The 25,219-nt window shown below is 48.0% G+C and overlaps 9 protein-coding genes across 9 annotated transcripts; 4 read left to right on the top strand and 5 right to left on the bottom strand.

The window, feature by feature from the left end:
- Window positions 1-1,155: 1,155 nt before the first annotated feature.
- LCP9604111_8667 (RNA-binding ribosome biosynthesis protein MAK21) lies at window positions 1,156-4,603 on the bottom strand (the record flags this gene model as incomplete). The annotated part of the gene is made up of 3 exons (XM_039076835.1): window positions 1,156-2,626; window positions 2,679-3,829; window positions 3,884-4,603. 3 exons carry the CDS (start codon window positions 4,601-4,603, stop codon window positions 1,156-1,158), a joined length of 3,342 nt encoding a protein of 1,113 aa, XP_038925411.1.
- Window positions 4,604-4,805: 202 nt separating this feature from the next.
- Window positions 4,806-7,029, top strand: LCP9604111_8666 (putative proline--tRNA ligase AIM10; the record flags this gene model as incomplete). The annotated part of the gene is made up of 7 exons (XM_039076834.1): window positions 4,806-4,892; window positions 4,952-5,030; window positions 5,090-5,133; window positions 5,184-5,274; window positions 5,327-5,406; window positions 5,459-5,588; window positions 5,642-7,029. 7 exons carry the CDS (start codon window positions 4,806-4,808, stop codon window positions 7,027-7,029), a joined length of 1,899 nt encoding a protein of 632 aa, XP_038925410.1.
- Window positions 7,030-7,489: 460 nt separating this feature from the next.
- Window positions 7,490-8,219, top strand: LCP9604111_8665 (uncharacterized protein; the record flags this gene model as incomplete). The annotated part of the gene is made up of 3 exons (XM_039076833.1): window positions 7,490-7,627; window positions 7,695-8,144; window positions 8,202-8,219. The coding sequence occupies 3 exons, from the start codon at window positions 7,490-7,492 to the stop codon at window positions 8,217-8,219; spliced, it is 606 nt and encodes a 201-aa protein (XP_038925409.1).
- Window positions 8,220-8,402: 183 nt separating this feature from the next.
- Window positions 8,403-10,277, bottom strand: LCP9604111_8664 (uncharacterized protein; the record flags this gene model as incomplete). The annotated part of the gene is made up of 1 exon (XM_039076832.1): window positions 8,403-10,277. The coding sequence occupies one exon, from the start codon at window positions 10,275-10,277 to the stop codon at window positions 8,403-8,405; it is 1,875 nt and encodes a 624-aa protein (XP_038925408.1).
- A 402-nt stretch (window positions 10,278-10,679) lies between these two features.
- LCP9604111_8663 (uncharacterized protein) lies at window positions 10,680-13,015 on the bottom strand (the record flags this gene model as incomplete). Its single annotated transcript, XM_039076831.1, has 10 exons — window positions 10,680-10,819; window positions 10,869-10,961; window positions 11,014-11,073; window positions 11,129-11,262; window positions 11,319-11,413; window positions 11,468-11,625; window positions 11,675-12,055; window positions 12,106-12,362; window positions 12,425-12,801; window positions 12,872-13,015. 10 exons carry the CDS (start codon window positions 13,013-13,015, stop codon window positions 10,680-10,682), a joined length of 1,839 nt encoding a protein of 612 aa, XP_038925407.1.
- Window positions 13,016-15,918: 2,903 nt separating this feature from the next.
- Window positions 15,919-17,160, top strand: LCP9604111_8662 (uncharacterized protein; the record flags this gene model as incomplete). The annotated part of the gene is made up of 1 exon (XM_039076830.1): window positions 15,919-17,160. One exon carries the CDS (start codon window positions 15,919-15,921, stop codon window positions 17,158-17,160), a length of 1,242 nt encoding a protein of 413 aa, XP_038925406.1.
- Window positions 17,161-17,408: 248 nt separating this feature from the next.
- Window positions 17,409-19,622, bottom strand: LCP9604111_8661 (transcriptional regulator family TF; the record flags this gene model as incomplete). The annotated part of the gene is made up of 5 exons (XM_039076829.1): window positions 17,409-17,801; window positions 17,860-18,148; window positions 18,205-18,613; window positions 18,670-19,391; window positions 19,447-19,622. 5 exons carry the CDS (start codon window positions 19,620-19,622, stop codon window positions 17,409-17,411), a joined length of 1,989 nt encoding a protein of 662 aa, XP_038925405.1.
- A 421-nt stretch (window positions 19,623-20,043) lies between these two features.
- On the top strand, window positions 20,044-20,782 carry LCP9604111_8660 (prefoldin subunit 5; the record flags this gene model as incomplete). The annotated part of the gene is made up of 4 exons (XM_039076828.1): window positions 20,044-20,083; window positions 20,182-20,468; window positions 20,531-20,648; window positions 20,739-20,782. The coding sequence occupies 4 exons, from the start codon at window positions 20,044-20,046 to the stop codon at window positions 20,780-20,782; spliced, it is 489 nt and encodes a 162-aa protein (XP_038925404.1).
- A 371-nt stretch (window positions 20,783-21,153) lies between these two features.
- Window positions 21,154-24,094, bottom strand: LCP9604111_8659 (uncharacterized protein; the record flags this gene model as incomplete). The annotated part of the gene is made up of 9 exons (XM_039076826.1): window positions 21,154-21,757; window positions 21,813-22,103; window positions 22,163-22,749; window positions 22,823-23,047; window positions 23,107-23,209; window positions 23,265-23,307; window positions 23,356-23,931; window positions 23,983-24,005; window positions 24,063-24,094. 9 exons carry the CDS (start codon window positions 24,092-24,094, stop codon window positions 21,154-21,156), a joined length of 2,484 nt encoding a protein of 827 aa, XP_038925403.1.
- Window positions 24,095-25,219: the final 1,125 nt, after the last annotated feature.

Here is a 25,219-nt window from a genome sequence, read left to right as displayed (position 1 = left end):
AGCCTCTGTAGTTGAAGCATCAGCCGTGGCTTACGGTGGGTTGTGCCAAGGAACAGTTCTGGACCTGAAGTCAAAGTACTACATGTATCCTGACTACTGGACTGGATGAATCCCATAGTCCATGGTACTGAGCCCCCAAGCTCCACGGGCATCCCGAATCCGCTTTCTTCCCTCATGCAGAGTCGGTTGCGCCCGCATATCATATCGTCCATTATTCTATGCGTCCGGTGGACTGGCCCCGCATGCGGATGGCTTGGTCGAATGAATTCATCCAGATCGGGAAGTGGAATCCACGCATATGGCTCGCGAACATTGATTCAGCATGGAATAGTGGAAACATGGTCCATCTCTCTCGGGGAGTTCATTTTCGAAGATTTCGCTTTGCCTCCGGAGTACAAATGGAAGGATCGGCACTTTCTACACGCCCGTACCACGTGCCGCTGACTCATGGTCTAGCCAGGGACCCTTGCCTGGAGCATGCAGCCCCAATGCCGTGGCATATGATATATATTATTATCTGACAGACATCCCAAAGAAAGCGTTGAATACTGAGACATTAAAATAGTAAAAAAGCATTAAATATCCAACGTTCTGGCCTTCGGCCCCAGCAGCCGATCTTGCGTGCGAACCCACAGCGATGGCATCAAGGTCCACACTACGCACTCCATATGCTCCGTATGGTGTCGAGTGATTTTCGGGCGCTTATAAGCACAAAACATCTGAGCTTATTTGGATGCCCGCTGTGTTCAATCCAAAGGTTGCCTACGTTATGACATATGCGCGATATTTAGTATACACGTTGAGATATTTTTATTTCAATGGTCACGGCGTACTCCGTATCCCTTGCGATCTTGTTGAACCCAAATCCATAAGCTGTGATTGGACTGCTACAGCTGCCGTATCGCATTGCCTATTTTTGCCTATTTTTGCCTAATTTTGCCTAGAAAGGGGTGGTCCTAGGCATTATCCAAAGAGCTGGTATTGGCTGCAGGGTCCCGAGGCGGAATAGATAGTAGATAGAATAGATATAGATAACAATGAAAGGGATAGTAAGGCAGAATGTGTGCAACCTGTAACAACTCCAGATGCAAAAAAAGAATTTTGGCCCCACGGGGGGTAAGGAATAATCGAACTCTTTGTACAAAGTGAAACAGATTACATTCCGTCGTCCTCGTCCTCCAACAGCGCAGCGTAGTCGTCCGCGGAGGCGAAAGTAGGAAGCTGCTTGAGCTTGCGGCGCTTGCTGCGGTTCGACTCGGGCGCGGCATCGGGCTTTTCGGGCTCTTCCAGACCGACTCCACCCAATTCCATATCCGAGGGCAGATCTTCGTCGCTGTCGATAAAGGCATCGTCGTCTGATACGTCCATATCGAAGTCGTCAGAGTCCTCCTCGACCTCCTTGGAGGGCTTTTTGGCGGCCTTCTTGGTCTTGACGGCCGGCGCGGCTTCCTCGGGTTCGCTGAACTCGGCCATTTCCTCGTCGGAGGGAACATCGGACTCGTCGTTGAAGATAACCCCACCGTCGGACTCGTCCTCGTCTGCGCCTTCGCCATCTTCTTCGGAGTCCAACGCGGATTCCAAATCGGACATGTCCAGGTCGTCGTCGCTGTCCTCGTCGGCTTCCAGCTCGGGGCGGGAGTCGACGAGCGCTTTCCAGATCTCGTCCTCGTCTCCGCTAAGGCCTGCGTCGGAGTTGTCTTCGTCATCAACGTCCTTGCTCTTCTTGGAACGCACCTTCTCCTTGTCCTTATTGACACGGGTGAAGTATTCGTGGAAGAAGACATCCTCCGCGGCAACATCGTTGGCCTTCTTCTTCCAGAAGGCTTCGGTGTTGAGAGGCACTTGGTTCTGTGTCTTCTTGCCCGCCTCCACCAACCGGTCGGCGGCTTCACCACCACCCAGGGGCTGCATGATAGAAGCACCGCGGGAGCTGGCGTTGGCCTTGGGCGTGCGGTACACGAAGCGGTCGAGGAAGTGAGTGAGAGTGTGCAGAGTCAGATCTGGCTTGCCACTCATGGGGTTGTGCTCAAGCAGATTTGTGGCGTTAAGAGACACGGAAGGATGGAAGTGGGAAGTAAAAGGCAGCAATTCCCAAAGGCAGCTCCGGTCGGCATTGCTGTGCTCGGGATCTCGCTTGCGGGGGTCGTACACGTTGTTCTGCTTCTTGGCTTCAACAACAGGAGCGGCTTCCGGCTGTTCGTCGTCCTCATCGAGGACGTCACGGAAGACCTCTTCATCATCATCGTCGTTCTCCTCCGGCTGATCGACCAAGGATGAAAGGCCGGTGAAGGTCTTCTCGAGCTCACGGATCATGAAGAAGACACCGCAGATGAAAGAAGGTTGGTGCATGCCAAGAACCTGGACAAGACGCTTCACAAATGCCTTGACTCGGCGGACGTTCAAATCATTCTTGAGAGACTTGTATAGGAGGTTGAGGTAGAGAGATTGCTTTGATGAGGTGGAAACGCGGGGGTCGAGCAAGGACTCGTACAGAGTGCGGTAGAAGCGATCGCCGGAGACTTGGTTAGACACCGTGAGCTGTTGAATCAGCATGAGAGCTTGGATACTGGTGTTGAAGTTCGAGGAGTGTGTGATACGGAACAGGGTGTCGAGGTGCTTCGACATGCTAGTAGAAGTTAGTACCTTGCATAGGGGAGTAGAGTGTAAAGAAAACATACCGTTCGGAATCAGAGTCAGTGAAAGGATAAGCACGGTTGACACCGGTCAAGACACCGGAGATTAGCTTCTCCCGCATTTCGTCGTCCTGGGCCTGTCCTTTGGCAGCATCGTCGTCGCCTTTGCCCTTCGATCCCTTTCCATGCTTGTTGTATTTGCCCTTGGGGGCAGTCTTACCCTTGTGGGCAGGTTTTCCATCGGTAGGCTGGTGGGAGGGCTTCAAAAGCACAAGGAACAGTCCAAAGTAAATGTCCAGCAGCTGAGCAGCCACTTTCTCTTCCTTCAGTCTCAAAATAGTCTGGTTAAGAGTAATAACAGCATAGTACTTGGCGTGGGAGCTCTGACCAGGCCGGAATAGCACTTCTTCCACTGACTTGATGATGATTGGCTTCATCATAGGATGCGACTGCATCAGTTGTAGTAACAGGTATGATGCCCGAGACGCAATTTTCTTGCCCGGGTCACCAAGCTTATTGACCAAAAGTCGCAGAAGATTGGTCTCCTGCTCGGGCTTCTCCTTGAGAAGTTCGTAGACATAACTGACGGCCCGGGTCCGTGAGAATTCGATCTCGTCATTGCACCAAATTTCGAGAATCTTAATAACTTCGAAGAATTGATCTTTTACGATGTTTTCAAAAGCCCACACAATCAGGTCGCTCTTTTTCAAACCACCCGGAAGAGGGTCTTTCTCGTTCCACCGCCCACCGGCACCTTGGAATGCGGCGACGAGCCCAGGTTGATTAGTGAAAGACTTCAATCGTCGGTCGCTGGGCAGCAAGGTACCCTGGGCGAACATATCCTTTAATGACCGCAAAACTTCAACTGCCTGCGCACGGCTGCGCTTCTTTCCGAGACTAATCAAAGTCTCCAGTGCCTTGGTGTTGTGCAGGGGCGACTCTTGAACGTTAAGAGTCAAGGCGGAAATTTTATCACTCAGGGTACCAGACGTCATAATGGTCGAGTAGAACTTGTGGGAAGAAGAAGCAGATGCCCTCTGGGCCGCCGCATACTCCTCATTTTCTTCCTGCAGCAATTTGTTGGCCAGCTCGTGAACGCGCTCCATCAGGTGGCGGGGCAAGGCGTTCATATGTTTCGTGTCGCCGGCGGAGGAGGGCATAGGGATATTGTACCAGTCGGACCGAGGAAGAACGTTCTATAATGATCATGTTAGCAAAAGGGTTGTGGTGCTAGGCCGGTTCAGTCTTACCAGCTTCAGGTACTCCTTCGGCACCACAGATTCAGACTCTTTTGTCTTCGAGGCGGGGGCTTCCTCAATATCAGATTCTGGCCCGCTGCTCTCTGCATTGTCTTCGCTGTCCTCGATATCCTCCTCACTCTCTATCTCCTCTTCGACTTCGTCATCCGCTAGATCCTCAGGCACGACGTGCCCTGAAGCTTCCAACATACTAGAGAGCTGTTTCCGAAGATCGTCGTCAACCTTGCCAGACTCGCCCTCAACCTCAGACTCGGACTCAACACCGGCAAGAAGATCAAGATCCTCCTCGGTACCACCCATAGCTAGAATTTCTTGGCGCAATGTCTCGTCATCGTTGCTCTTCTTGCCAGCTTTGGGCTTTTCCTGCTTTTTCATTCCATCCTTGTTCTGCTCGCGAGCAATTACCTCGCCGTTGCGATCTCGCTTCTTGCCTTGCGCAGAATCCTGAGGGCGGCCGGGCTTGGCGGGAAATTGCTTTCCTTTATTTGCGAAAGCATTGGTGGCCGAGGCCGATGGCTTGTTATTGTCCTTCTTCCCTTTCCCGGTGGTCTGACTCTGATTCTTCAAACGCTGTTCGATTTTCTGTCGTAGACCTGCGAAGGCACTCTCGTCCGGCATGAATGGCAGAGGTTCGGCAGCGGGAGCCGAGATGCTCGTCGCGGGAGCACTCTCATTTGCGCTCGAAGAGCGCTTTCCTTTCCCTGTAGCCATGGTGTATTGTGTTTAGGGTTGACTGATGGAGGAAAGAAAATTAAACGGAGAAATCTTTTGCGGCGTTATCGGGGCGCTCGGACCAACCCGATAAGAAACATCGGAGAAGGGAGACTCGGCTTGCTCTACAATTTATTTTGTGTTCAGCCAGCGGTTCAATTGCGAAAATAATTAATTTCGACGCCTTAAGCTGCCTTGATCGATGATTTCTGGGCTACGACCTCTATCCGGGCGCATAGCCGGGCGGCGGCTAGCCTTGAGCCTGCGCATTCAGCAATGCAATCTTCACGTACGTCCTTCCAAAAGATTGGTTGAATGTGCTTGACAGTGAGTACTGACTCAGTGTAGGTTGACGGTAGAAGCCGCGTTTCAAACATATGGATTCCTACTGGTGGAATTTCCAAGAAGCCCGTTGATGGTGAAAATGGTACGCCATTCGGAAACTCGATAGGGATTGACTATCACCAGATGTTAACAGAGATCTAGAGGATGCCAATGACCTGCTAGTCCGAGGTGGATTCCTTCGACAGGTGAGAAGTCACATCTTTATGTACAAGTAAATATCACTGACGGTCTCCAGGCATACTCTGGGGTGTTTCATATGCTCCCACTTGGTCTACGTGTTCAAGATAAACTAGAGCGTCTGATTGACAAGCATATGCGCTCTCTCGGTATGTAATATACCCTGTCTATATCATGGGATGGCAACTAAATCAAAACTAGGCGCATCCAAGGTCTCATTGTCCTCAATATCCTCACAAGAGCTCTGGGCACAGTCTGGCAGACTGACCGATGGCTCAGAAGTGAGTTGATCATACCCACTGTATTGCATAATGTCACTAACATGGATCATAGCTGTTCCGATTCAATGATCGGAAAGACACTCCTTTTCTCCTGGCCCCAACACACGAGGAGGAGATCACTACACTTGTGGGGAATCTGACAACATCATACAAGAGCCTGCCTCTGCGGGTATATCAAATCAGTGAGACTCTTTTTTTGTCCATTTTTATGAAGCTCACTGACAGAATCGTAAAGCGCGGAAGTACAGAGATGAGGCCCGGCCCAGACAGGGCCTGCTTCGTGGGCGAGAGTTCGTCATGAAAGACCTCTATACATTCGACTACAGTCTGACCGAAGCAATGAAAACATATGATGCAGTCAAAAATGCCTACACAGAATTATTTAACGAACTCAAGATCCCCTACCTCGTCGCGGCAGCAGACTCGGGAAATATGGGCGGCTCATTGAGCCATGAGTACCACTTCATCAGTCCGAAGGGCGAGGACGAGGTGGTCAGCTGCTCGCACTGTGACCATGTTTACAACGAAGAACTCGCAGACGGCAAGGCGCACATCGCTGAGGAGTCCGAAGAGACCATGACACCTGGTTTCCAGACCGATGATGCAGTTGTCGAAGGTGGACCAACAATCTCAACTGGCATGTGGATGGCTATCTCTCACGATAGCAATACCCTCGTGCGGAGCTGGTACCCCAAATTCTCGATGCAAAATGGCGCGACGGAGCCCGTCGAGCGGCATGTCAACTCACACGCCGTCAAGGCAGTAGCGACCGCCGCTGGTATTGACCTCGACCTGAGCGTGGAGAACCCATTAGAGCGATGGACCGCCCACGTAAAGGCAAACAAGTCCTCCACGCATAAGCCGCGTGTGTTGGATCTTTATGACTCACAGGTTCGGGTATACCAGCGCCCGCCGCTCAGTGATCTGCTCCAGGAAGTTGGCTGCACAGCCTCGGACATAGATTACTCCAAGCTGGACCGATTCCCCGAGACTTCAAACAAACTCAGCCTTGTCCGCGTTCATGACGGAGACCATTGCTCGCAGTGCGTGGATGGATCGCTGACTAGCCACTCTGCCGTTGAACTAGGACACACATTCCACTTGGGAACGCGGTACAGCAAAGTACTAAACGCGTCTGTGTCTGTCAACTCCGCTCTTCTCGAGGAATCTTCGGATATGGATCTAGGTGCGAAGGCTTCTGCCAAGGAACAGATCGTACCTATGCAGATGGGATGTCACGGTATCGGTGTTTCGCGTATGATCTCCGCAGTGGCGAACCGACTTGCCGATTCTAAGGGACTCAATTGGCCGCGTGTTATTGCGCCCTACGAGGTTGTGGTAGTCTCGGGGAAGGGACTGGAGACTGTTGCCGATCAGGTGTATGATAGTCTTACCGGCAACACTGCAGCGCCTGTGGATGCTATCCTTGATGACCGGGACAAGGGCATGGGCTGGAAACTTGGAGATGCGGACTTGATTGGGTACCCTATTATTATTGTTGTTGGCAATGGGTGGAAGAAGAAACAGACTTTGGAGGTGCAGTGCCGTCGGCTCGACGTGAAGGAGGATGTGCCGTTGGATGGACTCCACACGTTTGTTCAGTCCTTGTTGGCCAAACTGTGAATGGCTGAAAGCGCCAGTATGTAATATTAGCAAGTGAATCTGTACATTATCTCATCTCCTATCCTATAAATGTAAGACTAGGCTTTTGCCAAACAACAACTAAAAAATGACAGCATTTTTCTTCCCCAGATTTAGCTTAGATATACAGCCGATAACATGATTCCTGGAATGATTGCTATTGGCCACGATATACAGTAGCGGTGTAGCTAATAGAGCGTCAGATCATCTCTAATCAATGCATCAATAAGATCCAATGTCCACTTTTTCTCCGGATTTCACATTTGAGGTCCTCCACTAGGTGATCCACGCCGAACACTCCGGCCCGAATACTCCGGTTTACTCCACCCACCGATATAGAAATACCCTTGACTCATTAAACAATTGTTTCTATCTTTGTTGTTTTCAATTCGAATTTATAACCTGTTCGCATGTTCTCATCAGTCAATCCAAGCCTCCCAACATGAACCAAACCAACATTCACATCCCGAGCCTCGGAGGAGCCAATGCTTTCACCCGGACTCTGAACAAGGAAGACGTGAAGATCTGCGTAGCCGTCGAGAAAGCCTTTATAGAGCCGGAGCGATGCTCCGAGGAAAAGGTAAGCCAGAGCCAGATCTGAGGCAAATAAGCAATTCCGAAGATTGCTTCCTCTAACACGAAACAAGTTCTGCTATCGCTTGGGAGCATGCCCGGAGCTATGCCTGGGACTCTTTGTTGAGAATGAGCAAGACCCAGCTTCACCTACACTCATTGGACATGTCATTGCAGTGCGATCTCCTTATTCACGTATCACCGACGGATCGATGTCAATGCCGGAGAATTGGCGATCACTGGATGGTGAACCGGTCTTTGTCAATGATGAACTAATTGGGAATCACAAGTATGGTGACAACATTGCAATTCACTCTGTGGCTATTTCGCCGGAGTATCAAGGCAAGAGGGTTGGAAGAGCTCTCGTCCGGGCATACCTTGAGCATCTTGGGAGAGGATCTTTCGGGGCGAACAAGGTTGTCCTTATTGCGCATGACTATTTGGTGAATTTCTATGAGAGTGTTGGGTTTAAGAACCAGGGGAAAAGTCAGTCTAACTTTGCAGGTGGTGTTTGGTTTGATATGGTATGTTTATTCGTGGTGTGGGCTCATTATCATCCAATGCTAATATATGTCGACTAGACTTTTGATCTGGAGTGATCAATTTGTTTTGGGTTTATTGCAACCATATTATACAGGTCCAAGGGACTTTACAAACAGTAAGGAAGACGGCATGCATCATAAAGATAGCGTTGGGAATAAATATAGAATTTTTGCGGTGCCTTTTCTTCCAACTCAACCAACTGTTACTCACAATATCTTTGTGAGCGCCAAAATCAAAGGTTACTTGCCGACATCTCCAAGGTAGTCACTGGACTGAATTGAGCCTCCGTTGGATTCGCTTCCCTCGCTCCCCAGCCACTTCAAATCTTCCAAGTCAACCATCACAAAAGATTGTGATGTGGGATTCCACAAAACATTGCGAAAAGCTGCATCTTTCTGAACAACTCCATGTTCCTTAAGTTTGTCTTCAAGCTTTTGCATCTCCTGTTCAAGGTACTCACACGTTTCAAGAGTGGTATGTTGGTCCGCTCGAATTCCAGACCAACTGATGAGCAGCATGGAGGTCATTTTAGTACCATGATACCAATATGGGATCTTCGGCGAAAACATCCCAAGACATACAGGAATCTTACTTCCCTGCAATGGAAGCAAATTCTGATAGTTTTTCAACTCAGTATTGATCCTGTGTGACCGCTTGGAGCTGGTGGCCTTGATCAACATCGTGTATCCATGAGACAGCAACGTTGCTTTTAACAGATAACAGGTTCGACCAACGATGTGCAGCTGTTGGAATCCTCTATACCGATTCGCGCGGAGTTGTTCATTCATCATGTCGCATATCTCCTGTGAGGTAATCTGATGTCTTTCTGTGCCATGGGCAGCAGCATTCGGACAGTTCTGATCCAGAACATCCTTTTGAAAGGTACCAAGGAGGCATGCCTGGGTACAATAAGGCTTGCAAACGTCTGATAACTCAGAACTCTGTGAACGAGAGGTTTCATATTCGCCTATTTGTATGTCTGCAAGCAGAAGATTCCCCCAGAATTTAACCCAGAACGAGGTCTCATATAGAAACTCTGCTGGCGGGCTAAATCGAATGGCATCCGGGGTTTGAGGCAGGAGAATTGAGTCATCTTTATCAAGCGCACGATAGGTTTGGTAAACTGCGTCTTGCCATTCCTGCGTTGGTGGGCTGGCAGCCAAAGACTGAAGTGCGAAAGCGAAGATTTGGCCCAAAGTAGTACGGCGAACCCATTCTGACTGGGAATCATAACCATGATAAACGACGTCTCGACTGGGAACACATAGATAGTATTTGATATTGCTACTGTCGTCCGGGGGAATTTGAAGGAATACCAAGGCCTCTCCTGTGTAGATATACCCATACCGGCGTCCAGAGCAGATCATCCGTGAATAGATCCGAACGATCGCACGAGACACTACGTAAGTGGCATGTTCCTCGAATGTAGTTGGTTTCTTCTCGAAGGTCTCCATCGGTGATGTCCCGTGCAACCCTGCAACCAGTTCGGGCAAAGTCAGACAATATGAAGGAATATACAGGACTGCATATGCTGGCTCTTCGAATCCGAAATTCGCAACAGAGGTGCAGCAATGACGCGGGCGGTCGAAGCGCAATTGTCCCCGGACACTGAACCTGTATCGCAATGTGTCCTCTTGTTCCATAAAATTAAAAGTCGTGGCGAGGAAATCGTCCACTGACCTGTTTGCAAATATCTTCAAGGTCTCCTCTGAATACACTATGTACCATTCTAGGATGTGAGCAGCGTGGCGGACGGCGACTTGCGGAGGGAAAATACGGGCATCGACAAGTTCGGGCGTGTTGAAAATTTCGTTCCACATCTCTTCTTGAAGTTGAGGAAATTCAATCCAAGGCCCCATCCACAAGGGGCACAGTCGCTCGTCCCCTGGGAACCAGGCATCTGACCAACTCATCAAATCTTCATTGACCCTTAGTGATTTTGAGACGTTATGATGGACATCCTCAAGATGTGGGATTAGTGAGGTGTTGGATGTTGACTGAAATCGATCATCTGCCAGTGTAGACTGTATGTTCGCGGTTGAGGCTTCTGGGTTCACTGTGTCTTGATCCGGGGCTTCGATGAAAGTTTGACGTTCTGCAGATGTTTGGTCCATGATGATAGTAATGAAGGGATATTGAAATACGAGTCGAAGAATATGCATTGAGATGAGTTGTACTTGACCTCGGAGTTTACAAATTTGAAGTTGGGCTGATTCGTTCCTACCAAAAGACTTTGTTTACCTACACCGACCTGATATACCAGTGCTTTCGCAAGAGAGGAAGGCACGCGAAGTTTGGCTCCTTATTTGTATATGATATCACTGCTTCAGTGCATAGTACTAGAAATGTATTTTGCGTATGTAACGACCGAACTATTCAGTTAAAATGTAGATCACTCTCCTCTACCTCATAGAGATAGGATAATGAAAGACCAAGTTACCAGTGATAAAAAAAAAGACCTGCCAACCCAAAATTCACAGTCTGAAGATCTTCAGTATGTAGAGCTGTATGAGCTTTTACCTGACACCGTCGCCCAGTGCAATGATTGGTGGCGGTCGTTCAATATTCTGTCTGAAGATGTATCGCTTGATCCACCAAGGAAGCCACACAGTAAGTTCATAGTGGATAAACTTCTTGGTTGGCACCGAGAATACCTCTGCGATATATGTCAGTACATGGTCATGTAGATTCCGTAGTTAACGTACGATCCAATTCTTCTAGAGTCAGCTGCTTGGTCTCCCTGACAAAGCAGAAAATCATAAACCAAGCTAGGAGGTTAAGACCAGCATAGAAGCCGACTAGAGCAAGGGTCAGTTATTTGAACAGCATGGTCTAGGACTATTAACTTACAAGCGCCAGTTTGAGTCATCACAGTCATCATCCGAGGGAATGTTAGACTAAGGATGCCAGCTATAGAATAGTTTGTCAATGGAATGTTCGATAGGTTTGATGTAGGGATACTTACCAAAAGTGTTGTTGATACAAACAGCCCACGCCATTCCTTGTTCTCGCTGAATGGTCGGGAATACCTCAGCTGAATATTGGAAAGCGACTGGCCCTTCGCCCAAGGAATAGGCAATAGTAAACAAATACACAAACCTAGTCGGAGATATGAATCAGAGCCTGTACTCAGATAAAACAATTACCAAACTTACAAGGCAACTGGTGCAATCATAGCCCCATGATTATCCGTCTTGTTCAAAAGAGAGAGACCACCAGCTAAAAGGAAGATGCACATCAGGGGGAATGTCTTCATAAGATCAATAGTTAGTGAGATTCCGCAAGAGATCTCGGAACGGCTTACGATCAAAGTCAAGGTTCTTCGGCCTTTGGTGTCGATCAGGAACAAAGTTGGAATAGTTGCCACAACTTGGATAGCACCGTAGCCAAGAGACGCATACAAGGCCTGGTCTTCTGTGTAACCGACATCCCGGAAGATGGTCGAGCTGTAGAAAGAAATGACTAAAACGTGTTACCACTAGGCCATCTCACGCGACGAGATACAACTTACTATTGATACCGCACATTTGCTGCGCAATCATAACAGTCGAGGCACCGTAGTTAGCCCGTCTGATCCTCGGGACGGCGAAACAGTCCCACAGACGTGAGAAATAGCCTGCGCCCCGAGTCTCCTTGAGTTCCTCCTCGTAGATCACGTATGAATAATAGAAGTCTCGAGCAGCAATAATTGGATGAGCTCGCAAGCGCTTCATGGACTGGAATGCTTCAGCGTGCCTGTTATGCTTCATAAGCCAGCGAGGAGACTCGGGACAGAAGAAGATGCCAATGGCAAGGATGAAGGATGGAATGAATGCGGAGCCGAGCTGAAGACGCCAGGCGATATCTTTCACATCCTTGACAATAACGTTGGCAGCGAAGCCCAAGAAAATACCTGCATTAGGGATTAGTCATGTTCCTTGACGAGGGATTAGAGATACTCACCGGCTACGACCCAAAGTTGCCAGAACATGACAAGAGCACCTCGAATTCTGGCTGGAGCCATCTCAGCTGAATAAATGGGCACTGTAGCGTTCTTTGCGCCAATTCCGATTCCCATCACAAATCGCGCAGCGAAGAGTCCTTGCCATGACTTTGCGAAGCCAGAACCAATGGGCGTGGCAGTGAGACAGAGAGCAGTGACAAAAATCTCACCTCTCCGGCCCAAATAGTGGTTAAGTGGATCAACAATCCAAGCACCACTATGTACAAGGTCAGTCGCAAAAGATAGAAGAAAAATGATCATCACAGGGCTTTAACTTACATAAGGCCTGCGGTCAAGAAGATGATGGAGTTGACAATTCCCACGATCCATTCATCTTTTCCTTTACCGGCAATTCCGAATTCCTCAGGGAAGGACAAGTTGGCTCCGTTGGATCCAGTCTGATCCCATCCTTGTGTGGCAGCACCGATAGCACATAGACTAATTGAGTACCAGAGCATGAATGAGCCGTGCCATTTATGGTCCCTCTCGTATGCAAGAGCAGTGCGCTCCTCTTCATCGATCTCAGTAGCCGATGGGAACTCTTTGGGGCTCCGCGCAACCACAGCAGCCCGCCCAAACAGATCGGCATATTCGCTCATATTATGCGACTCGGCATAATTCCGGGCATCGATAATAGCCTGCTCCTTAGAGACGCGCTGTATACCCAAAGATGATCAGTGTTCATGTCCGACACGAACATGAAAGAGGCTCTCAGTTGTGACTTACCGTCAACGGATTCTCAACGATGTTGATACCGATCGCCTGGCGCCTCGGAGGTGCATCAGGGTTGATAGCCTCATCCAGCTCTGTCTTAGCTGGGAGCACATGCTCAAAGTGAGGGAAATCGCTCTTAGACGACTTTTCATCCATGATGGGGAGCTTTTTGGTAGCTTTCAGATTCAGAAGATCTTGGATTTTGAAAAGTGTAGAGGGAAGGTCGGCTACCCCACAGAATATAAAAGAGATCAAACTTTTCCCCGTGGGGTGAGCGAAACTGCAGATCAGCCCCCAAATGAAACATGTGGCTTTGTTCTTTGTTTGAGGAATAGCCACATTGGACCACCCGTCAGCACTAAGACGCAAACGGGATCATAGCACCCGGGCCCAAGTCACGGACAGGACGCCATGATGTTAAATTTTGGCGCCACTGACATCGAGCAAAAGACCGTAAATTGAGGCTGTAAAGAGTACAAAACAGTTGTCCGAATTTCAAACCAGCCCAAGTCTGGCAATAATCATCCATCGTCGTTCAATCGACCACGTCGAAGTTCTATGCGGGGAAAGAAGGTTGGTGATTTCGGCCAAGCTATAAATGGGCATAGCGCGCAGGGTCACATCAGGATTCAGGATTCAGGATTCAGGATGCAGGTCATCGGAGTTCTCGGACCGTGGCACTCATTTGATACTAATAGGAATCGTTCATATAGACCGCCATTGTTGAGATATCGAGTTGTAACTTATGACATTTACTGCATGTATCGGACTACTCCGTGTCCAGACTATTACAAATATCTTATCAAGAAAAGTATCCCGTCTAACTAGGTGGGCACCTACATATGTACATGTAGTTATGTATACAACAATGGACGTACCCTAACAGGGCGTACCCTAGTAGGGTTCAGTGGCGCAAAGATCGGCCTAATATATCCCTAATCAATCTTAGTCCGTAGTATTGAACGTGTATTTTGTATTGCTTTGAGTTTCTCTAACTCCTCTCCTCTATTGTATAACCCTGGATTTCTCATGTTAGGTACAGTATGCCAGCCAGATTCTAGGCCGTTCGTCATGCTCGGGAGCCCTCGTTAGTTAGGTAAAAAAAAAATTGAGAGTTAGAGTGGTAGTATTTAAACATTAAATTATTTTGACTCTGTAAAATACCGAATTGAATACTACCTTAAATTATGAGCTAAAAAATATACAACATAGGTGGAGGCTGGCGAATCCCACGTACCCCGTACTAACAGAAGTTTGACACCAAGGTGGAGTCCGCCGGGTACGTGCCCTCGGGGTCAGTTGCCCTGCTCACCGTCTTGAGACGCGCTGTAAAATCAGTAATAGTAGAACCACGGTAAGAGACGAGACATCCGGAATGTCTCGGAGAGAGGATGCCTCATTAGGCGGAAGCCATTATTGAGAGCCAGGGAGTACACGCCATATTAGAATTAGAATTTATGGAAGTACCTCAGAATATTACATAATATAGAATTATGGGTCCGGGGTCCCGTTTAGCCTAGAAACATAAGCTCATGGCCGAGATTGGTGATTTTTACCACGTGACACTGCCGCATGGACCATGTGATTATCACGTGGGTGAATATTAGTCAACGAGGGGTAAAGTGTCTGTGTACAGCAGAGGTCTATTCCCTTTCTTGAAACCAAGTTCGACCGCCTTTGCCTTCTTCGTTCCGCATAAACCCCCTCTACACAGCCCCACGACGGGCTTAGAAGATCCTCGGCGCTGTCTTCTTACATTACCCTACCAATATCTCCTATATCAACATTGGTTTTTACGATATTTTGTGAGCCCTGTCAGAAAGTCTAGTGGAGCCATCCCTTGCTTCATGCACATGAGTTCGTTCCGGAGTGAGATTGAAAAATACAGTTTGCGCCAACATGCTAAAGGACTAGTACAGTCCTTGACCAGAATAAGTATTAGGCAACGGAAAGGTCCAACTCGCTCCCAACGAAACTACCGGTGAAACTGATTTCAGATACGAAGAATCACCCAAGGTAGACAAAAGGTGCTTTCAAGCCACCACAGAGATAGCTGCTCATCCTTTGAATCGGCGCCTAGGGATGAATTGTCTGAATAAGTTCCTACAAAAGCATATTCAGTCCATAATCATCATTGGAACACAAGTGTGGCGGTCTAGCGGCATTGTTTGCCTTAAGTAGGCGAGGAATAAGCACAGACTCACTCCGAGCACTACCTAGGCACCCCCTGCAGCCGCGTAAACCTGAACTAATGATGAAGCTACAGACTGTTTCCAGGGAAACACATGTTGCACAGCAGTCGGCACCATAGAGGATACTGTTTGGCTCTGTCAAGCTGATGTCTTTCTAGATCTCAACTCTCGAAGCAGAGGCTGACGACCCCGTGAGATCTTTTAACTCTGTTGATCTGTAGTTTATAACTTACGTTGAACTATAAAAGGGAGCTGGCCATTGAAATAGCCCAGCGTAGCGGCAAGATGGCGATTAGGGAGCTTCTTCACAAGATGAACTCAGGTATTCAGTAAGCATCACCTACAGTTATTTCAACCACGCAGGTGGCCGTTTCATCAAAAGCCATTACTTTAATTCTATAGAGATCCATTTATAGATCAATATCTTAGAAGACAGATTCGAGCTTCATTCCTAATTTCCTTTGTGGGTTTCCTTTTGTTTCTAACAGGGGTAGTTATTCTTGGGCACTTTCTCCTTTTCCCTTCCTTTGTTTCTACAGGAAGAGAAACAATAACTTGTATTCTTAACTACCTCATAAAGGCCTTGTTTAGAATTGCCGATTATTTTATTGACACATCCCTTTGTTCTAAAAGAGTGTTCTTTGAGAAGAATATGTCTCTTTATGTCTTCCAAAATACATAGACCATATTCACAACAATCTAATAGCCTACAAAGGAGCTTTTTGGTACTTAATAGTTGATATATTCCATCTCAAGTCTCATTATTTCCAAGAATTCTAAACCACTACAGGCCAACAGTCTTGCAATCCAACCCAACAGTCCAATACTGACTTCGATTAAACCCACTTCTCATCAGCATCTTCCAGTATGGCTCGAGTAACCGCAGAGTTAAGAATAAATATGAGCCCAAGCCATGAGGGTCCTATTTGGGCAGCACTCGGCATCGATATGGCTACGAATACTCAAGATCGACTGGCCACCCAACACCTGATTAAAGAGATCTATAATCCCATTCTGTACAATGCTCTTCAACAAGGAAGACCTTGGAACGGAACATTCAGAGGTCACTGTGGATTTGAGGTCAGACGCAGGATTACTGCTAGGCAACATGAGTTGCCAGCTGTAGTTCTTGCTCATGTCCCAGACTCAGCGGAGCTTACCGAGCGTATATTCGATGTGCTTCGATTTTACCGCTTCACTGATCCCACATGGAGAGTCACTGATCCTAATTATCCTATTTTTGAAGTTTTCTCTCTCCCTGCTCCTGCGGGTGGTCTTGCCCCTCGCCCTGGCCCTGGATTTTCCCTTCTCCCTGCCCCTACACCTGCCCATGCCCCTGCTCCTACTCCTGCTCGTCTTACTCGTGCTCGTGCTCGTGCACGTGCTCTTGTCCCCTCTCCTGCTCCTGTTCCTGTTCCTGTTCTTGCCCCCGTTCCTACTTCTGGTCATACTTTTACCCCGGTTCGCACTCGTAATCGTACTATATTTCCTGTTGCTTCTCCGAATCCTGTCCCTGCCCCAGTATTTCCTGTTAGTCCTGTTCCCAAGGCTGCTACGAAGGATACATTTTGGGCTTCCGGTGGGTATCATTCCCCTTATCCCCCTACTGCCCCTTTCATTCAACCTAGCATTGACCCTCCTCCAGACTCCCGTCTCCTTGTTGCACCGGAAGATATTCATTCCCCTATCCCAGATGACTTCTATACTGCTGATACTACAGAAGCTCCATCTCCGCCCCGCACTGAATTCGGTATTTCCACAAGTACTATTGAACAAGGCAAACGCAAGCGGACTAGCGATGACGAAAAGGACGGAGAAACTTCTCCGCCACAAAAGAAAAGATCGAAGGCCTCGCGGTTGCCAAAGGAGAAAGTTGAATGGAGTACCTTCACTACTCTAAGTGATTCGTCTTCAAATGACGAAGAAATTCTGGACGCCGATGGTGATGCATGGATGGGTGAAAGTTTTACGCCTTACAAGATCAAGAATAAGTCTGTTGAACCAGACAGTAGCGTGTGGTCTTCGATGCGAGATTATTTCCTTCTTAAGGCCCGTGAACCCACTCCAGATGACCAAGATGAGGAGCATGGTTTGGAGATAGGTGAGTGATCTCCCTTATGACGATTCAACAACAGCCGGCGTGTCTCGATATAGCACACAAATCATAGTAGAGGACCGAAGGTGATTTGATGTATAGATAATGGCAGAGTTTGGTATCGTTATATATCTTTGGTATCCTACTTGATAAAATAATCCATAATGTTCTTTAAATGAGATTTTAGTGATTTCAACTCCATGCCTAAGTAACTGATGAAAGGTTTCGCCATGTATTCTGCATTTATATTACTGTATTAATCCTATATTGGAGGCAAAATAGGGTCTGAAGGCAATAAAGAAGGATGATACGCGAGGTTCTCCCAAAAGTCAGTCTCGAAATCACACAGATCCTGACTGAAAAACGCAGCCCAATCACCATTCTCTCCTGGCTGCGGTGACAGCTGTGTCGGGGATTGTATCCCTTCACGTTGTATAGAATCAAGGAACCGCTCAATCGTCTGTGTCGCTTTGGATATCAAAGCGTAGTTCGGATCTCCACGCCGAACGATGCTCCCTACCTGAACCTGCGCAACAAAGATACCGAGATTGAGTATTGTTTTAGACCACGAGGATCTTCCTTCTGTTAATGTACGGTGTTCTTTCAGCATTGACAGGAGGATGATCCCTGTAGCTGGAAGTCCGAAGTGAGCGATCTAATAGGTGTTCAGTCCAGTAAGTAACGGTTCAAGTCCTGATAGTAGATAGACATACCTTCCAAATGAGTCCAATTCCAGAGTTGACCAGTTGATCTCGTAGAAGGATTGTGTCCACTACAAGAGAGAGTATTTGATCCGAGATGTCGAGTATACACGGATCGGGCTCAGTCAGGGTATCCAGGCACGACAATTGAAGTAGAAAGAGAACATGTAGCTGGTCCAGGCGTATGCTAGCTATAAGGTCACGTTCGAACGCATCCCCAGAACATTCTTTCAAAGGGCCCGAAAGTCGGAATTGAGAAGGTAGATTTGCCCATTGAGTTTCAGCCTTTTGCCGAATGACGCTATATCAAACACTAGGATGAGAAAGTGGTTCCCACATTGGAGGGCGCTAACTTACCTAGCTTTCCGATTGAAATTCTCGCGCTGCTTTAATCGAAGCAATTCGAGGACATCTTCTTTCAGTCCGGAGCAAAGGGTCGCCCACCGAATACCTGCCCTGTAGCAGATCGGTGTATCTATTTTCCATCTGACGACCTCGTCCTCAACGGGTGAGGCATTGAAAACCTGATCCGAGCTTGTCGGGGCCAAAGGCAATTGGAAGTGACAGAACCGCTTGCTCATCCGAGGTGGCCGACCAAGGAAAATAGCCACATTCTTGTCGGCTGAGTACGTGGTGGCCCAAGCTGCTTTTCGTAATTCCGAAAGGAATGTCGGAATTGGTGGCTTGGTTTTTTCGATATTCTCATGGTAGCCAAGGGCAAACATGGACGACAGAACACCTCCAAGTCTACTCCAAGAGTGATAGCCTGGATTCTCTGTGAGCTGCGGGTTTCTACAGACAAAATCAACGAGGAGTTCTTACTTTGATCCCCATCAACATGGGTGTGTACAATAAAGTTCTCATACTGTAGAACCAGTTGTAGGTCGTTTAAGCAATCCAACGAGAGAACAATATCTAACGCAAGATCACTAAGTCTTGTAGAGAGCTTCCGAAGCACGAAATTATCCTTTTCGGTTTTGAACAATGGCGGGAAAAATGGTATAGCGATTGCTGCTCGGCTCACGGCAGAGAGGAAGATGCCTAGACTTTCCCATCGGAATTTCTGGTCGAGAAACTGGGCGGAGAAACTTTCCATATCGGATGTGCTGTCAAACTGCAAAGGTTCCCGGGAGTTTTGTGTCAGACGCTGGGCATATGCCAAATGCCAGTTATCTTCCTGTGAGAAGGACGTAAACAGGCGCGTCATATTTTCAGTACACTTCTCGGTAAAAGGCTCTGCCAGAGCTAGATTCGCTCCCGTTGCCAGCCAAAAAGTAACAAAATCTTTCATGGCGGCTAGCGGAAATGTGTTGAACAGCTGTCTGAGGACATCCGCGCCTTGGATTAACAAGATATTCTCGCCAGTGGACTGCAACTGCATCAGCATCGTGAGATCCTCGGAGGCTTGGTAGGTATCAGATGCATGATAGTCTTGCGGGGAAATTTCGTTGAAAATAGCGACATGGCTAGAGGACCCCAGAAAGCCCGGGTTTGGATAGGGATTATTCCTTGGGGTGAAGGATGGTTGGGCCGGTGGTAGCCGACTGCAGACTTGATAAGCATGTGAAAGTAAAGCAAATATGAATATGCATTACCTACCTAGGAGACTGCAGAGGTGTAGAGCTCTCCGCTCTTCTTCTCTTGAACGGGGTCGTCCGGTAAATGCAGATCCCGGCTCTGTCGTTGCTTGCACACCGAGTACATGCTGGTCGCTTATGATCACAGGCGACCTTCGCCTTTCTGCAAGCTTCACATGCTGCCAGTCTCGACGCCATTGATATGTGGTGAAGAAGGATTACGGAGCGGAGCGGAGAACTTCGGAGTGATCTTTTTTTCCCCGCAGATAGCATTTTACCTACAGAGTACTTGTAGCTATGAATGAATGGATTAATATATATTAATATATGGATAATATACTGACAGCTTTCTTTTAACAAATTGTAACGCTCATACAATATGAGGTAATAAGCAAATCTTTGCTGTATGTCAAGTGCGTGGGTATAAACACAACCGTCCACTATTCCGCCTGCCAACACTTAACCCCACTATCACCACGCAACAAGACCCAGGAGTTTTTTGAAGCTCCCCCCACCACCTATACGGTCCCAATGCGAGGATCTGATCTACAATAACACAACAATCACGGAAATCGATCCCCCCTAATACCATACCCTATTCTTCTTTCCGAATCCCAAAATGTCACAAAACGCCCCATCAGAAGGAGCTCCCCAAGGCAGTGCGTCACCGGTCCCCCCATCACCAGAATGACACAGCGCGGGCTTCCGGCTATCTGTGTCATATGGCGATAAATACATGCTAACTACCAGAAACTAGTCAACCTCGCCACCCTCTCCATCCCTCAGCTCCGCGCACTCCAAACCCGCCTCACCTCCGAATTGGAACACCTGACCACCTCGCACACGAAGCTGCGCGCCGCCCAGGCCAAGTTCCGCGACTGTGTGCGCACGATCAACGACGGCGTGATTGGGAATGAGAAGATGGGAACCGATGGCCGTGATGAGATCCTCGTGCCCCTCACCAGCTCCCTGTACGTCAAGGGCCGGTTGACGGATCGCGAGAAGGTGCTTGTTGATGTCGGAACTGGATTTTATGTTGAGAAGGTATGTGGCGGCAGGGCTATATCGGTGATCGGGTTCATTGGGCTGATGATTTCTTCTTCCAGACTGCGCCTAAGGCGGTCGCATTTTATGGTGAGAAGGTCAAGGGACTGGAGGCAAACTTGCAGGAGCTGGAGAAGATTGTACAGACCAAGAGCTCGCAACTGCGCATTACGGAAGAGAGTTAGTCGACCCTTACCTGGATAATAGGAGCCGGGATTCGCATTGCTTTGCGAGACCATTTCTTTTCGCTTGCTAACCTCTTTCCTACAGCATTGAGGCAGAAGTTGCTCTCAGAGGGTGCTCCTCAGGGTTAAATTCGACCTGTGTGGTACGAACAGGCCAAACATGGCTTACCATAGAAAAATCCAAATAATATACAGGTCTCTGTCTCACCATTTTGGATCAAGCAAACTGGAGAGGAATTATAAGAACGAGAAAATCCACCACGAATCTAGGGCTAAAGGAGTTCTCCGATATTGGGAACAGGAATAACTCTGAATTGGCACTGTTATTGCTACATACCTAATGATCTCGGCTTGATTAGCAAGCCGGACGGTTATGATATGGGTGTTGTTTTTGTCTTTTGTCTCGTTTTAATTCTTTCTTTCTTTTTTTTTTATTATTCTGAGTTGGCCCTTGTGGTCGCATGAGATGCGACAAATTTGGGACGATTTGCACACATCGACTAGAACAGACTTCCAAGATCGTTCTCAAGGAAGTCTGGCATCTCAGCGCCAGGATTTCCTAGCATCCGCGCAACCTGCTGGACAGTGCTCATGAAAGAGCCCAGCTGCTTCTCCTCATCCATCTTTCGGTTCTCGGCCTCCTTGCGGAGCTCATCGTCCGTTTTCGGCTTTTCTGTCTGTTCCTGCTCATCTCCCGGCGGGGGAAAGAACACCGACAGACACCCCTCTTTGGAGATATCGAGAGCCTTGACATCAGCCTGCTCACCTAGTATATCATCCCAACTAGGATTGAACAGCGATGCACCCCAGGACACTTTGGGGGTCATCGACCAGTGACCAACCCCGTACGTGTACTCGTCGAAGCGGGCGAGCTCGAAGACATGCGGCGAGTCTTTGACTTGGAGTTGGATTGTGGCCTTCTCGACGAAACGCTTGACTGGCGCACCATATGAGAACCTCGCCTTGCGCTGGGGGACAGATCCAATGCTCTTTGCACTCGGGTTCCATTGGAAAGCAATAGAACGCATGAATTTGTCTAGCTCGGGGGATATCTCCTTTTCGGGGCAGAGTTCAAGAGCCTTCACTTCAAGCTGCCAATCGGACCTATATATAAACTTAGCTTCCAGTAAAATTCCGAAAGGATATTGGGTAGACAAACCTTTCAAAGTCAATCATGCTGATCTGCATGGGCATCTGACGATCAACAGGAGCACCGATCTGTTTGGATTTGAAACAACGGACTCCGTTGACTTCAAACTCCTGCGAGCCAAGAGGAAGAGAGAATTTTGCCTCCACGCGAATTACCGAATCCTTGTTCACTTGGTACTCAAAGTTGGCGGAATATTTGGGCATCAGGCTCAGCAGGGATTTGATTTTGGCTTTACCCCAGGGCTTTAGAAAGGTTGATTCCATGATCCGGTCAAAGATCTCATCTTGCTGCAGCCGGATTCTAAAAGATCAGTCAGTCAGTAAATCATCAGATTATGGCGGAGATCACATATCACATACCCTGGGAGCAAACGTCCTTCGGTGTTCATATGGGTAAGCATCTCACGAAACTCTGAGAACTCATAAGAAGTGCCATCATTCGGCTTGCGCCACTGTTGCAGGGCGAACGAACCGAACTTTGCTCGCATTTGCAGGAATCCCCGAAATTGAGGAATCACATGCAGTGCTTTCCTAAGGCGGGTGGTGACAATGTTCTTGTTATTGAGCTTGATTTCATCCGCAGTGGTCTTCCAGGTTGCGGTTACATCTGGGGCCAGCTCCGGTCCACAGATAACAGGCACCGAGAGCCGACCGGACTTTTGCAGGATGACGTGAGTTCTCATAAGCTCTGCCCGGGGCGCCGCAACAAGGAACAGCTTGATTTCCGTCTCATGCTGGACCATTACCCTCTCCCATAGCTCTCGGAATCGGGATGCAATGATGGACATATCCCGCTCATTATTTCCAGACATGAAAAGGTAGTCTGGGATACCAGGCTTGATGTAGATATTCACGTCATATCTCAATCGAATGGAATCGAGGAGCTCGCGCCGGGCAGTGATCAAGTGGTTGAGTGAGGGGCCATCCGAGGGCCAGAGGAAAGCGAGCTGTAGTATCAAGTGTCGGTCAGTATCCATAGAGTACGGAAGCAAAGTAGGGCGGGCTGAGCGTTATACATACCGTGTAATCCGTGGTGATTCTCGGGGGCTTCCGCATGTCGGACAATCTTTCCTCATGGCTTTCTTGTGACCGGGCATGGGCAACCTTCCTATTTGAATGCGCGTGAACCTTGGTCCAGCGCGCTACTGTAGGCGAAGTCCGCTGCTGCATCAACCGATTCACCATATCCTGAAGCAAATTCTGGGCCTCCAACACCTGCTTTTGCCGTCCCCAGATGTGAACAAGCTTCATGATTATTAGTATAATGAGTCTCTAGATATTGGAGGGTTTTAGCAAAAACGGACCTTGGCGTTTCCCGCGCTCATCCTCATATATGCATCTGTCTCCTCGATAATCCGCTGACGGAAGTCGACGTTGGAAATTTCTCCTAAAGTGACTTGTCTAATCCTTCAATGTCTGGGTTAGTTTTAAGACCAGCTACTGCAAAGCTGTATGTACTCACTTCTCTTGAAACACTTGGCACTCATATGGCAAACGATAAGACGCTATTTGATCGTTAATGGTGGACTTGAGGTTGATGTGAGCATACTTACCATCTGGAGAGAACCCCTTGCGCCACTTTGCCTTGGAATGAGAGTCATTTTGCCCCGATGAAATAGCTGGACACCTAGCTTTGTGTTGCGAAGGAGTAGAAGTAGTGCTGCCTTTTTTGGAATAAAACGGTGGTCGCGGTGTGTCAGTCTGTCCCCTGTTGACAGGGGTACGTTGACCTGGTTTGAGATTACATGCCGAATAATGCGGCCGTGCTAATGTATTGGAAATTCCGGTATTAGGCCCACGCTCATTGAACACTGGCCCCATTGGTGACTGAGGTCGACCTGTTCTGGACCCAGTAGGAACTGGTCGGGTTTGAAAGGTGCTTTGACTTGGGACCGGCGATGGCGTAGGTACAGGAGGTACACTTGAGATAGCCCGACCAGTTACAGCAACCTTTGAACTTGTAGGGTGCAGCTGATAGTCAACGGGAGGGCGGTCGTAGTTAATGTCCTCGAAAGCATCCTCATCATCCTCATCGGTACTTTTATTATCCGTGTTCTGGTCGGCATCCCCATCGTAGATGGTCCCCCGGCCGAAATCTGGACCAGGGCCATAATAGGGTAGTTCCCATGCTATCTAAGTCAGTACGTGTAACCATGATTGAGAACCAAATTATCTCTCACATTTGGCATTGGTACGCTCCCAGCTGGTGGAATTAGTTAGCGAATATCCTTGCAATTATCCATGTGTAAGATAAACTTACTCCTTATCATGGGGCTCGGGTAGAGAAGCCATTTCAACGGGGTCTGATAGCGACAGCTGTGCGATGACCGTAGCGATCTCTCACAGGACGGATTGTTGGAATGAGCTAAGTTGGAAGAAGGTGACGCGGTTATCTTGGAAATGTCAAACGGCAGAAGTGAAAGAAAGGGGGGATTAGTAGTTCGCTACTTTTCGATGGAAGTGCGATGAAAGTGCAACGGAACTGAACAAAGATCGACTGCCAGGGCGACTGCTGGGGGGCGACGGAATGCAACTTAAGGAATGCTACTCGTGTGGGAGGTAAAAGAAAGATAAAGGAAGGGAATGAAATATGAATTAACCAATGCGACCAGAAGGGGAAAGAGAGAGGCTGCCCGGGTGGGAGTTATCAAAGAGTAAGAGCATTCATTCATCCATGGATGGATTCCTGCCTAGGTGGAGCCACAGGGCCGCGGTTATTGATTACATATGCGTCGGCGTAGTAGCTAGAGACCCCAGGACTATCCAGGTCATATGAATTACCTTAGAGAACATCTCAGCTTGTCCACTATTTGACTTTCTGTACAATAAGAAGATATTGATAGATCAAGACACTCGGAAATCAATGTTCCCGCCGACCTGTTTGGCTGTGAAGGGTAAAAGAGACATACTGTGCATTGCATGTTGGTATTCGTGTTATAAAAGTCACTTATAGTAGTAAGAAGTCAAGTAAAAGCAAATTCATTAGGAAGTATATAGATCTGATCCTCTGAGATGTCGTTGGATTTTGTTAGGGTTCCGGAGTTATGTTTCTCCGACATCTCCGATCTCGTATATCCGTTCCGCAATCTTGAAGCATCTGGCAAGTGTGATCAACCTCACTTTTTCAATGATGTATTAATTTGACATTTCAAATCAACCAGGGAACTTCTGGTATGCCAGACATAACTGGAGATTAAGCCTGGCTCTACAAAATGTTCCAGAAATGTCCAAGGCGTTAGTAGATAAACTTCAAAAAGTAGTTTGACAATATACTGAGTGATGTCTTTGAAGCAAGTTAAAGATGATTTCAATCCACGTGTATGCGATTAGTTGAAGAAATATTGTATATTCACATACTATGTATAGTCTATACCTGCACTTTACTCTACTCCATGTTTTACTATAAGGTAGCAATAT

Source organism: Penicillium roqueforti (assembly GCF_015533775.1).
Source record: "Penicillium roqueforti strain LCP96 04111 chromosome Unknown scaffold_35, whole genome shotgun sequence".
NCBI classification, from domain to species: Eukaryota; Fungi; Ascomycota; class Eurotiomycetes; order Eurotiales; family Aspergillaceae; genus Penicillium; species Penicillium roqueforti.
Note: the sequence above shows the minus strand (reverse complement) of the source record. Positions and strands in the feature narration are given on the sequence as shown.